This window comes from Choloepus didactylus, chromosome 3, assembly GCF_015220235.1.
Source record: "Choloepus didactylus isolate mChoDid1 chromosome 3, mChoDid1.pri, whole genome shotgun sequence".
Classification (NCBI taxonomy): Eukaryota; Metazoa; Chordata; class Mammalia; order Pilosa; family Megalonychidae; genus Choloepus; species Choloepus didactylus.
In genome coordinates this window covers 118,766,124-118,779,554 of record NC_051309.1, presented here as the reverse complement: position 1 = coordinate 118,779,554, position 13,431 = coordinate 118,766,124, and the positions used below count along the sequence as shown (strand labels likewise).

General features: G+C 34.6%; 1 protein-coding gene across 1 annotated transcript in view; it reads left to right on the top strand.

Moving 5' to 3' along the window:
* The window catches only part of COL25A1 (collagen type XXV alpha 1 chain), a 504,164-nt gene that overhangs the window by 403,186 nt on the left and 87,547 nt on the right, over positions 1 to 13,431 (top strand). Inside the window, exons 11-12 of the mRNA XM_037830440.1 lie at positions 2,607 to 2,633; positions 4,766 to 4,810. Coding sequence (XP_037686368.1) covers positions 2,607 to 2,633; positions 4,766 to 4,810 — 72 coding nt within the window. The remainder of the gene's footprint in view (positions 1 to 2,606; positions 2,634 to 4,765; positions 4,811 to 13,431) is intronic.

The following is a 13,431-nucleotide window of genomic DNA, read 5'->3' as shown; positions in this document are numbered from 1 at the left end:
ATGTAGACATCTTAACTAACCAACATACCCTAATTTCAAAATCAAATTTTTGAGCAGAGGAGCCTTAATTTGTAAGCTTTAATTTAATGACTGCAATGCCACAGATATATAATGGATATATAAAGGATGCTCAAAACACATAGATATAAGTTAAAATCTTTATCAGTAAAATAACTGTATGTGGTGTGTGTGCACCTTATATGCAACTCCTCTTTACTCCCAAATCCCTCTTCGTAATGGAGGACACTATCCTTGGCTTGCTACCATTCTTTCCTGCCAGTGATATCAAAGAGGGATATGCACATTTTTGGCAGCTAGAAATATATCCTTGACAGCTATTCAAAATTAATGTTATACCTTAAAAACTCGTTTATTTTCATAGTTTAGCAAAAATAATAGTACTTTCCTAACAGTGAAGAAAAATATTATATTTGTTATCTCTATGGCCATCTTTTGGCTTTCATTAAATATTATGTTAAAATATACAACTAATATAATTTTATGGATTTCAGAGTTGTGAGTAGTCTTTCAAATCTCTGGTTTCATGTGATCTTGCAACACAGACCAAATTAGAAAATGCCAGATATGTTAGTCTCTAGTTAAACATTTGATTTAAAATTTTCTTTCATTTTCACATAAAATACTACATTCCAACATTATACACCAATGCAATGAAAGATACAATTTTAGTGAACAATATCTTTTCAAGTAGCAAAGTTAGGTTTACAATGGGAAACAAACCTTTGTGAGTTGAGCATATGCAGTCTCAGTCTAAACACTGAATTAATGTATTTTTTATTATATGATTTCCTGTCTAACATAAACATTTTAAGAAATAAATACTCCAGAGACACTTGGGAAAATGGAACCAGAGATAATGATAAAACCCAAGTCTTTTCTTCACTCTCAGATCTCCTGTTCCCATAACCTTTAAATACTGCCTTTACCCAGCATTAGCATTTACTTCCCAAACAGTATACCCAAGTGAGGAAGTGATTAAACATGTTTGTACGGCTAGGGGAAGCAACTGGTGATGAGGGAGAGGCGCTGATATGGATGCAGGGATAATTGATGGAGAAAGATCCCTGTGGGCAGAGGCAAGGATGGATTCCAGAGTCTACTAGAAAATTCGTCATGTATGGGAGGAAGGATTCTTCCTCTGGCATAGAAAAGAGGTTCATGTTGGTTTGGATTGATAAGGAATGTGATGTCGAGGGAATTTACACCTGATAGCCTCTATTTCTTCCACAAAATCCAAAATAGGTAGAATTTGTAGAAGAGGGTATAGGATGAGTAGAGAGAATGGGTGACCACACAGAAATGCCAGATAACACGCTCGTTATAAAGCTGGTTAGTTGCGTAAATCAAATAGGAATATGTGAATGTAATATTGCATATAGCACTTTCAGTAACCTAAAAGTGATTGTATCAGGAAATTGTTGGTCTTTGTAAGGAATTACAAAATAACTTATGAAGAACAGATTCTCCAAATGCTCCTAAACATTGTGTGTTTTCTATAAAAATGTACGCATGGCCAATTCTTCCTCTAATGAACATCCTTGTGCTTTATTTAGTGTTATTGCATGTGAATGCAAGATGCTGATTAACTGACACACATTGAAAATAAGCTAGCCATTAGTTAAGTGTAATGGAATGAAAAGCTCACTACATGAAATGATGGAGCATCTATAACTTTGCTAAAATATACCAAAATTAAATATATTTTTGAAAAAATGGAAGAAAGTGCTTAATATTTTTATTTAAAATAGACACGAGTAGTCAGAATTATAGTTTGATCTCTTTGTGTGCTTTTCCATGAATACTCAATAGAATACAGTTTCAAACTCATGTGCCCTTCTCTAAAAAAAGCCAACAGAATGCCAACAGTGACTTTGTGGTTGAAAAGCTGCCAAATCTCAGAACTAGCCACATTTCCATTTTATGTGTAAATAAGCTCATTCTTTTCCATAAATACTCTATTTCTTTTTTTCCTCTGAGTATTTTAGTCTAAGCCACAGCTGATAGCATCTTTTGTTCCCTTTTCTGGTACACACTGGGTGCCACAATTGACCTTGGCATCTCCTGGTTTGTAAACAAGTTTTGGAGCAGGTCAACTGGATACATTTCCTAAGAAGAATAAAACAAAACATGTTTCTTTGTAATGCTATTCAATTATTTCCTTTGTAAATCTGCTTACTGAAGTTTTGCAGATGCAGAAGTAATATAATATGTCCATTTGCTGGGGAACTTCATTAGATTTTAAGTGGTACTAGCTGCAACACATCCAGACTTCTAAATGAGATTGATATGATAGATTTGCAGGTTTTTGAAAAAACAGAAGGTCTGGAATAGCACAGAATTTTTTTAGGGAAAATTCAGAATCTTTTTGCATATGCTTAATGTTCTTCAAAAGAGTTCAAGAGAGAAGAAAAGACCTATTGTGCACTTGCAACTGAAAGTTTTCATTTTCCTTAATATACAAAACATCAGCAGATTTCAGTCCAGCTTTTAGGAGAGGCTTACAGAATAGAAAAGTTTTAATTGGTTTTTAAGCTTAAATGATGACACTATTACACTAAATGAATTTCTTTTTTTTTCTCTTTTAGGGTCCTCTGGGGCCTCCAGGACAAAAGGTAGAGTATAAACAGCAATACTGTGAAAGTAATTATACTCCTGTTGCCTAATGTTTAGCAAGAATGGTGAGTGGAATTAGCTACTGTAAGCAATGCTGAAGCCCTTAGTCTGGTTTGGACCTTGTGCTTTCTCAATATACAATTGTATCATGTAAGCTGTTAGAGTTCTAATTGACTCCATTACAGAAAATTCAATAAATCCACGGCAGATTCTTTTCAATCTGTCTGCAGTACTTGTAGGTTATTAGAATTTTTCATGTGACTACTGGTAAAACATTGAAACCAAATTAAGAGGTGAAGGGTCATATGACATTGCAAATTAAATGCATGGCCTTGCTTAAAATATATGATTGCTAAATGACCATAAAGCTGACCAGAAGAGAGAACGTAGATATTGGTTGGTTGGCTGTATTCAATACAATAGCATCATCCTTCCTTGAGGTAACCTGAAAAGTGACTTCCTGCTTGTCATTTCAACATTATCCTCAGTCATCAGAACTGATCATTACATTCAGATGGAGAGTATCTAGGACTTCTAAAATTACACCAATAGTATAGCACTAAATGTATCAGTAGCAGGTAGATGGCCCTTTGCCAACAAATATCAATAAGTTCCCATTCCCCATGCCACCCCCTTTCCCTCGCAAGGGGAATAAAGGATATTTAACCTGAAGAAAACTAAAACCAAAAATTATTATAACAGGTGGAAAAGTGATTATTCTTTATCTTTGGAATCCGTCAAAGATAGAGACTTTTTATCCCCCAAGCACTAGGCATGTGGCATCTGTTGAAATACAATCCTTCAAACCAAGTAAAAGCCAATAAGTGTGTAGGCACTTGTGTGTAGAACACTTTGTCCTTTGCAATAATGTCTCTATTAAGCATGGTGTGAAATTGTAAAGCTACCCTAATCCACATGCAGCCAGATAAAATTACTGCTTCAGGCTTGGGGAAGTCCTTTAATGACCCACTCAATATCATCACTGAATGCGGTAAGGAACTTGCCATCTCAGTTTGTTTTGCATATGATTACTATTTAATGAAGTTTTTAAAAAATTATTATTAAAGAAATTAAATATATAATATCATATATCAACTAGGGAAAATCTGTGTTATAGTGCTAGAAAAAGAATAAGAACATTGTATTTTAAAATGGTTTCTCCAGAGTCTAAAAGGGAGGCCTAAAGAAGGAAATGACATCAGTATTTGAAAACATTTGTTAATGTTTCTGTATTCAGTTAAATGTCATACAGTTTCTCAGGTAATAATTAGTTTTCTTGTTCTTAGCTCACCCAATATCTGTCCAACTATCCATATTCACTCCACTGTGCATGTGTGCATGTAGGTGCAGACATACACACAAGCTTGCACACACACACACACACACACACACACAATGTAAAATTTTTGTACAGAAACCATGTTGTTCCTGGTCAGTGTTTAACATTTGAAACAACTTTCTAGTCTACTTTGGAAGACATATTCACACTCATGTGACTTGAATATTCTCTCTTAAAAGTGCTTCGAATCAACAAATTTGAGTTAACAACATTGTTCCTTTATTTGATTAATTGTGTAACAGGTAGTCGTTATTCGAATTACTTTTGTTTCATGATATTTAAACTCATGAAATTCACAAGTTACTGCTACTGCTAGGCTTTTTCCAGATGGAACTAAGCCTATTTATTTCTTGAAAGCACCAAAATTTAGAGCCGTGTGACCTTTGGAGAGATAGGAATCTCAATTTATGATGTGAATTCTTAAAAAATCACATCTGGGCTAGATGGAGATTTAGAAACAAGATTAAATTTCAATTCCATTGTTTCTGGGGAAGCTTGATGAACCTGCCTATATTATTATATTTTTGAACATACTAGATAAGATCTGAAAAAAAATGGCCTCCCAAACATAACCTGCAGTACATTTTAAAATAAAAGATGACTGTGCAAGGTGGAGAAACATCCCTCTTAGAAGAAAAATGCTCCTACTGGCATACATAGTAGTTGTTATATAGATACCAGAGAGTAGAGTAGAGCAGGATGTTTGGCTGACATAACTAATACAGTATAAATTTAGAATTGAAGTATTTTGTGATTATGATGTCAACTTAATATAATCATGTTTCTCCTTAGGGTTCTGTTGGCATACCTGGCATTGCAGGGATGAATGGGCAGAAGGTGAGCTCTACAGAGTATAGTATTTTTAATAATTTGAATAACATTAAAATCACAGAATTATTCTAGTCAGTAATGTTAGTAATAACTTTATATGCTTATTAAATACATTATACATACTTCTGATATACAGAGGAATTATGGTGCAAATGATCAAAGTAGTTTAATTTTTTAAGATGCATTAGATAGTCAGAAACTCTCACATAAATTTCCACTGCATGTTTTGGATGTATTTTTTTATGTTTTATATATGAGATACAACTATATCTTTCTCATAAATATATATGGAGTAGGAAAAATTCTATGTTTAACATTAATTAGATTTTAAAAATCACGCTCTATTTTTGTCATGGTAAAACAAATGTATCTTATTTCTTTGGTTCTCAAAAGTAACTCTTACAGAGGAATCCTATTGAGCCTGAATCCACAAACAAGCTCATTTTACTAAGTAAAATCAGGAATTATTTAGACTCATCAAGCTCTGGTACTACAACTTTATTGTAATGTTTTAATGGGAAAACAAAATGAAGTAAAAAAATAAAGAACAAAAAACATCCCTACAACTCTGCATACACACATCTATTTGCATGTGTGCATTTATACCTGCAGCATACTTACTAGTTGGACAAAACATCTATCATTGCCCCACAGATTAGTCTGGTATCCTGTGCTCTCCAACAGACCTTCAATCTGGAACCTCTACAAAGACGGCTGAGTTGGCTAACAAAGCCGCTAGCTAGGGCAGTGTACCAGGAGCCGGGATGCTGAGCGAGGGACTTTCCAGTCCCCCTCAGAGATCTCGGCCTGGCCCTGGAAATCCTGTGATCCATCGTTTTATCTTCCCAGAGGTTTTTATACCCATGTGCCCTAGACTGTATTCTAAAATCACTAGGAGCCTAACCCTCTGTGACTTTTTCCATCTTGTTCATCTTTTTCTTCTCTATCAATAAGACATAAACAATCACATTTTTAAACCTTCAGAATGGTTAAGACCAAAGGCTGACACTTAGAGGCTGTGTGAATTTTGGCAAAGTCCTTGACGTCTGTGGACCTCATTTTCCTCATCTGTAAAAGGGAGGCAGTAACAGTTCACACCAAATAGGATCAATGTGAGAACTGAACGAGTAAATACATGTAAAAAGCCCTTACATCAGTGTTTGGTAGTACTGTTAAACTTTTTCTTATTTTATTTTAGTGAAATTCTGTAAGTTTGAGTAAACTGCATTTTAAAAGGGGCTTTTTGTTTCAAGAAAGACTCAATTCCCAAGTGAAATTAAAGTTCTCTGTGGTATCCTTTAGTCCACACTCTCTGTCCATGCCTCAGCTCTATTTTTCTACTTAGTAAAATGCATATCCATTTGCTCCACAAATCCTGGTAAAGATAAGAAGATTAACTTCCTGTTTTAAGGAAAGAATGATTCCTTATTGTATACCTGACTGAATATCATTGTATTATTTTCTGGTGCTGCCAGAACAAATTACCAGAAACGTGGTGGCTTAAACACAAAGGAATGAATTCTCTCACAGTTCTGGAAGCTCGAAGTCCAAAATCAAAGTGTCTCAAGGCCCTGCCACCTCTGAAGGTTCTAGAATGGGAAGAATCCTTCCTTGCCCCTTAGGTTCTGACAGCACATTCCTTGGCTTGGAGCTGTTTCACGCCAATCTCTACCTCCATCTTCACATGAACTTCTTTTCTGCGTGTCTCTTTGTGTCCTCTCCTCTTCTTATAAGGATACCAGTCATTGGATTTGGGACCCACTCTAATCAGATATGACCTCATTTCAACTTGATTACATCTGCAAAGACCCCATTTCCAAATAAGGTCACATTCACAAGTACCAGGAATTAGGACTTGAATATATATTTTGAGGTGGCACAATTCAACTCACTACAATCATATGCAAAAAAATTGGCAGTGTATCCATTCTAAAATATCTTTTAAAATGATGTAACTCAAGATAATATTTAGAAAAGACAAATTATAGGTATAGCATAAACATAGTATTTAACATTGATGAAAAACAAAACCTGTATGCCCTGAGGGTGATGTTTTGATGTTTCTTCTTTTTCCATTTCTTTTTTCAATTTTGAGACAGTCATGAAAATTTTTAGAAACCTTTAGCCAGAAACAAAACAACTTAAAAACTGTCACATATACTAAATATTCTTTATTTTTGCAAAGGAAATATGCAATTTCCTTCTCAAGAGAACGGAATGTGACGTTTTCTTGTCTAGTCACCAAGTTTAAATTATATTTCAAGAGAATAGACAGTAAATGTTTATAATTTATGTCTTATTATATATCTTTATGGCATTTAAAAAGTGTTTTCTGTAAAACCTAGGAAATTAAAATTCAACCTTCTGTGAAGGCATTAACACAGTTTAGCTTAAATTTGTTTTTCCTATTCTATAGAACTTAACCTAAGACTTTGGGTATGGAATTTCTGTTAACCTAGACATTATCTAATATTTGTAACTTCTGCTATGCCATCTTTAAGAAAATGAAGGGCAAAAAATGAGTCCTATTCTCTGAAACACCAGGTTATTTAGATTATAAAAACAATGTTGGGAATACAGTAATAATTCGACTCTTTGAACATACAATATGTGTTTTGAACCTCTAGGATTTGTTATTCTAAGAAAGGAACTTTCAGTGACATCATAATATATTAAAAAAAAAAAACCCTCAGTGTCCTTAATCTGTCTTGAGAACACATTTCTTTCCTGCATTACAGTCTCAGTTTTACCAAAGAAGTACTCTTGATGCTTAGAAAATAGTTTTCAGACAATAGTGAAAGGAGGATGTAATTTCTAAGCTCCCAGAAATATGGCATATAACATCTAGGAAATAAAAATATTTTTCTTTTGTGTCCTGAAAAAAAGAAAAAAAAAGTAAACAATTTTAAGAATATCTTTATTTGTGTGTTTTTCACTGGAACACTTACCATCCATTCAGACTGACAAAATTGGTGATTGGCCTTGGCCGATAAACTTGGTGGTGACTTTTACACCAATTTTCCTTTAGAGTATGGTCACTTTGACTGCTAATCTGAATATTTCTTCTTTTTAATGGTCTTCCCATTCTTCACGTTGTATTAGGAAGAAAGACTTCAATAAGCAGTAACAAGGTGTTAAACTCCAATCTAGTCTCTTTTGGCATCACAATCTACAAAGGGCTACTGAACATCCTCCTGTGAAAAGTGGGAGACAGTGTGATACAGTAGAAAGAGCATGGTCTCTGCAGCCAGACAGAGAATGTTTAATATCTTTCTTTGGGCAAGTTACTAACTTCTTGAAGCCTTGGATATAAAATATAGAGACAGATCTTGCGGAATTAATTAGACCATGTATCTAAAGTGAACACTATGTAATAGGTGCTCAATAAATGATATCTAGTACATGTATTAGTATTAAATCACTTTAAGATGAGAATTTCTGCAAATGAGCTAGAGCTATAAAAGTCTAGACACTTACATTCAAGCAGGGAGCAAAAGTTAGCTGAATTCAAGACAGGATAAAATGAATATGCAAAATTACACATGAAGCTAGTATGAGTATGTTTCTTCTGGGTTCCCACCCACCTCCAGTACTGAGTAGTTGGGGTGTAAGTACTACAGATATGCAAAGGTCAAAGACACATCTCTCATTATTTCAAAAGCCCCGTCATCAGTGTTGGGAAATTTGGGAGCACCGTCTTGGAATCTGGGCACTCTGCCACCTCATGTGTAGCCTTTGAATGACACTTTTTCCTCTCTGGGCTCAATGAGCTACAAGTCTAAAGTAAGAGAAGGCCTGTGCTAATTTATCTCTAAGTCCTTAAGAGATACTGAGTCCACAAAAAGTCACCCTTGACTTGTCTCAATTCAGCCAGCTTCTAGCATCCTCTATTCAAATTCTGAAAGCTACTGTTTCCATAATTTATAATTGTTTGCAGCAGCTGAAGCAACTAAGGCAAGTTTAATGCTAATTTTACCTAAAATTTTGAAACGTTTTTCTCTTCTCTGGCTAGTTGTGTTGGACTCCGATTCTTTTTTTTTTTTTTTTTTTTTTTTTGTAATTTTCATGAATAGATCTTGTTAGTTTTAAAAGTATAATTAACATTTTTAACATTTTATTTGTGCTTCATGATTCTTTCTCTTTCCCTTTCTCTCTCTTACCCACATGTACATGCACACATAAATATACACAAACAAAAAAGTATAAATTTTACAAAATGTAAAATTTTGTCAATTAAATCTACTTCATATACACTGAGGAAGTGAGGCATTTAAAATAATCTTGTGGTGGTACCATTTTTTAAACTGAAGAATTGCTTTGCAAAATAAATTGTGCTGCCTACAATTTTTGTTTGTATATTCACACATCTGAACACTAAAAATTCTGAACTCTTAATAGGTGTTATTAGAACCCTGTTATTTTTCAACTCTTAAGCATTTTCTCATTAATTGGTATCCATAGAACTAATCACAATAATGACAATGCATGTGAATAGTAATTGTGTCCAGCACTTTGCAAATGCCATGGAAGAGAGGTGATGGGGATGGAGACATGGGACATCAGAAGAGATGGGACATCTAATTTATGCAATTTTTAGTTCACATACTTGTCTCTTTATTACCATGAAAATAATATTAAAGACTTTCAGTATTAAAAACAAATTCTGTTGTCTAATCAAGCTAGAATTTTTCTGAGGTCCCAAAGTAATAGAGATTGCTTCCAAGGCAAAAGATAAACATCAAATGATCTTGTTTTATATATTTTTCAAATGTTTTCTAGAATTTATTACTATTTTTAAGACTTCAAAATATAATGTAAATAAAAAATTGATATGTGTGTCATCTGTGACTCTATCCCAGACAGCTATGTGATTTTTAAGAACCATTAAATTTTAATTAGTTTATAGTTACGGTATTGAGAATTCCTTTTCATCTCTTGTACATGGGTCTCATGGCTCTTCACTGATATTAATCCTCACAGCATACTTCTGGCATTTTTATTGTAAATATATTTAGAGAGCAGATAAATTGAAGCAATCAGACCTCCAAAGTTAAGCCGTTTATTTAAGACCATACACTGGACTATACAGTGAACTCAGTATTTTCTTATTCCAGATCCACTTCTGTAACCAATAAACACATTCTTTTCTTTTTCTGCCTTAGCACTAGCATGTAACAAGTCTGAGTTAAATTCCTAAAAGGTTTGACAGTGTTTTAAGTCCATTTGTTTTCTGGTTAGTAGCTTCAAATTTTCTCCCATCAGTAGGAAAATTTATCCAGTGATGTATTCCTCAGTATATTTATGATTTTCCCATTTTGGATTTTAAGATAAATGTGGTACTAATTACTGATTCCAGATTAGGTAATAATTCAAGGAAAATATCTCACAACAATTCAATCCTTTTGAGGATTAAAGGTAGGAATTGAATTACTTTTATTAATTTTTCTCTCTTTTTAAGTTAGCAATTATGAAGATTAGAATTCTAAGAATATCTTTTAATTCTAAGAACATTTTTCTCTAGTAACTATAATAATAGAATGTTTTCTGCTTAAAGAAGTACCATCATTTTCCTGTTATACAGTATTTCATGAAGTCAAATCACTTTATCTCTGAGTGTGAGTCATACATTCTCAGGCATTTTTATACACAAGCATACTCTTGATAAGACTTTTCACTCAATTTTACTTGTTAAACAGAACAAAAGATATTTCTACTCTTTATACAATTGATTTTAAGCTCCTTTAGAAGGAAATAAAAAGTTATTTTGATATAAAACAATTAAGATTTTTTAAGCCACTTTTCCTCCTGAGTTTATTTAAGCATGTTATTTTGAAATTTAATACTTAGTTATCATTCTAGTAAATGAAAATATTGGTGGAGGGGGAGAAAAAAGTTGAGGAAATGGGATTAGTGGGGAAAAGGCATGTGAGAGAAAGTGAAGCTTCTCCATAGGCTAGTGTAAAATAAGCAACCATTAAAAACAAGGGAACATCAAAGCAAATATGTTTGAAAGAATTATGACATCCTGAAGTCCATTTATATTCTATTCAAATTTAGAAGACACTGTATTTTTTTGAAATGTGTATTAAAAGTAAGGCTGTGATGAAACAACTTATTGTAACAATCATAAAAGATTAACATTTACCCATTTCATCCATTTGATACTGGTCCTCATTGTTAAGGGGCTAAGAGTCATTGTGCAAATGTGAAACAGCATTATGGGGCCAATTTATGAGAAACCGAATTTCTTTCAGGATCCTCTTCTTCAGTTGCCCTGTGGAGAGAACAGAAGCCATGTATAATAATTACTTTCATTCAGCTTTTACTAAGTGCCACGCACTGTTCCGAGTGTTGTATGTATATTAGCTCACTTAATCCTCACTGTGATTCTATGAAGCAGGTGCTATTATCATCTCCATTTTACTGATGAGAAAACTGAGACCCAAAAAGGATAAATATTATGCCCAGGATCATTAAGGTAGTAAGTGGCAAAGGAGTGGTTAAAATGTGGATTTTAAATTCAGAAAGGCCTGGGTTCAAATCCCAGCTTTGTCATTCAGTATGTGTATGACCTTGAACAAATTACTTGCTTTCTCTGAGTCTTAGTTTCCTCATTTATCAAGTGGGGATTTTAATGTTTACCTCCAAGTTTAATTTAAAAAAAAGTGAACCAAGTAACATATGTAAATATCCATTAAAAGATATTATTATCACATAAGAACAGACCACTTCCTTCTCTGAATTGGAGATATTAATACCTCCATGACTTAGAAACCTCCTGGCCATATAAATTAATTTTAATAGGCAGTATTATCTCTTCATTGACCTTTCACTGACCTTTAGAGTTTTTCCACTTACACATAACCATTTAATATTTCTATTAATAATTAAGCACATTCTTTTTCCAAGATAAAAGAAAGTGTTTTTCAACCTATACATAATTTATTATTAATAACTGCACTTTAGGAAAGAACAAATTAGCTGGGGTTTTAAAACTAAAAAAAAAAAAAAAAAAATGGGTGTCTTATCAAGGGCACATTATGTTGCAAGTCATAGAAAACTTAACAGAACCAGTTTTAAAAATAAAGGTATTCGTTGGTTCATGCAACTTGAAAGTCCAGCCGTGAGGCAGGTTTCAGCATTGCTTTGCTCTGGCATCTAAACCTCACTACTAAGAACCCAGCTCCTTTCATCTCTTCACCGTGTCTTCCGTGTGACTGGCTTTATCCCATCGCCCACTCTCCTCTTCATTACAAAGTGACTGCCAATCACTCCTGGGTCTTCATCTTCCATATCTACATCCAGAAAGGAAAAGTGTCTGGAAATAGGAAATATCCCCTATCTCTCATTCCCTCTGCTGAGGCAATGTCAGATGCCGACTGGCTCCTGTGCTGCTACTTTCTTCACACTGCTATGAACACACAGTCACATGGAGAGTTGCCAGTGAACACTAATTATCTAATTTAGAAGAGATTCCTGTGACACTAGGCAGCTGAACAACTGTGTTGTATCTGACTTGCCCCAGACCTAAGAGACTCTTCCACGTCGTTAATCCTCTTCATCCATTATTATATTTTGTCTTCCTAAAACAATCTTAAAAAAAAAAATCTATTAAAGTATGCACAGACAACAATTATTTTCTGCAGAGAAGAGACCCTGCTGTGGCATCATGCTCTCTGGCTGGCTTTTGTTCACCTTTCATGAGCTATTTTAAAAGGAAATACTGGACAGTGCCTCCCTTACACACAAAGTGGTGCTCTTCTCTTGGGACTGCTTTGTCCCTCTTCTGTCTGTGACCCTTCCCACGGGATGAGGAGGGCATGGGCCAAGGGGACATGCCTCCTGGAGCACAACCGCCCCACTTCTAGACCATGCTCCTGGTACCAAGATTTCCTGCTTCACCATTCTGAGTGAGTCTGCTTCTAGCAGCCATTTGGCTTTTCCCCAGGTCTGTATTCCCAGGGTGGTGCTGTGCACACCCCTAAGTCTGCAGATGGCCATGGGGCAGCTGTTGGATGGGAGCTGTGAGCAGAGCTTGCAGACTGAGGTGTCCACAGGGAACCCCAAGGCCCTTCCCGGTGGATCACAGAATCTGGGTTGGGAAGGGAATGGGGATGTGAAGGCAAGGAAGGCCATAAACAGGGTGGGGTGAGGGGTCATCCCTGTGTCTCTACCAATCCCTTCAATGTTAGGGTTTGCTCAGGGCAGATGATTCCTCTCACTTATGTAAATTTTATCCAAATGAACTCAATCTAGCTATTTTCTGTGACTCCAAACTTTTAGGTATCTCTCTGCACTTTAGCTCTTTTATTCAAATTCTATGGTGTACATTTCTGTCTATATTAGCAGTACAGAAACAGAGTAAAAATTATTAACCAGAAAACTTATTTCTGAAATAGCTCATAGTAATATTATTGATACAGCTGTCATGTTTTCTTAGTTTACATGTTTATACATTTGTAATTGTAAAAGAAGCATAATGAAAGTTTGGTTAGTAGGTGTTAATTTAGTTATTACTTTAATCAATTTAAGCTCTTTTTTGAATGATTATCTGAAATTGGATATTTTTATTAAGTCCCTGGTTGATATACCTGTCCACTTTTCTACTAATTAGTATTTATGTTACC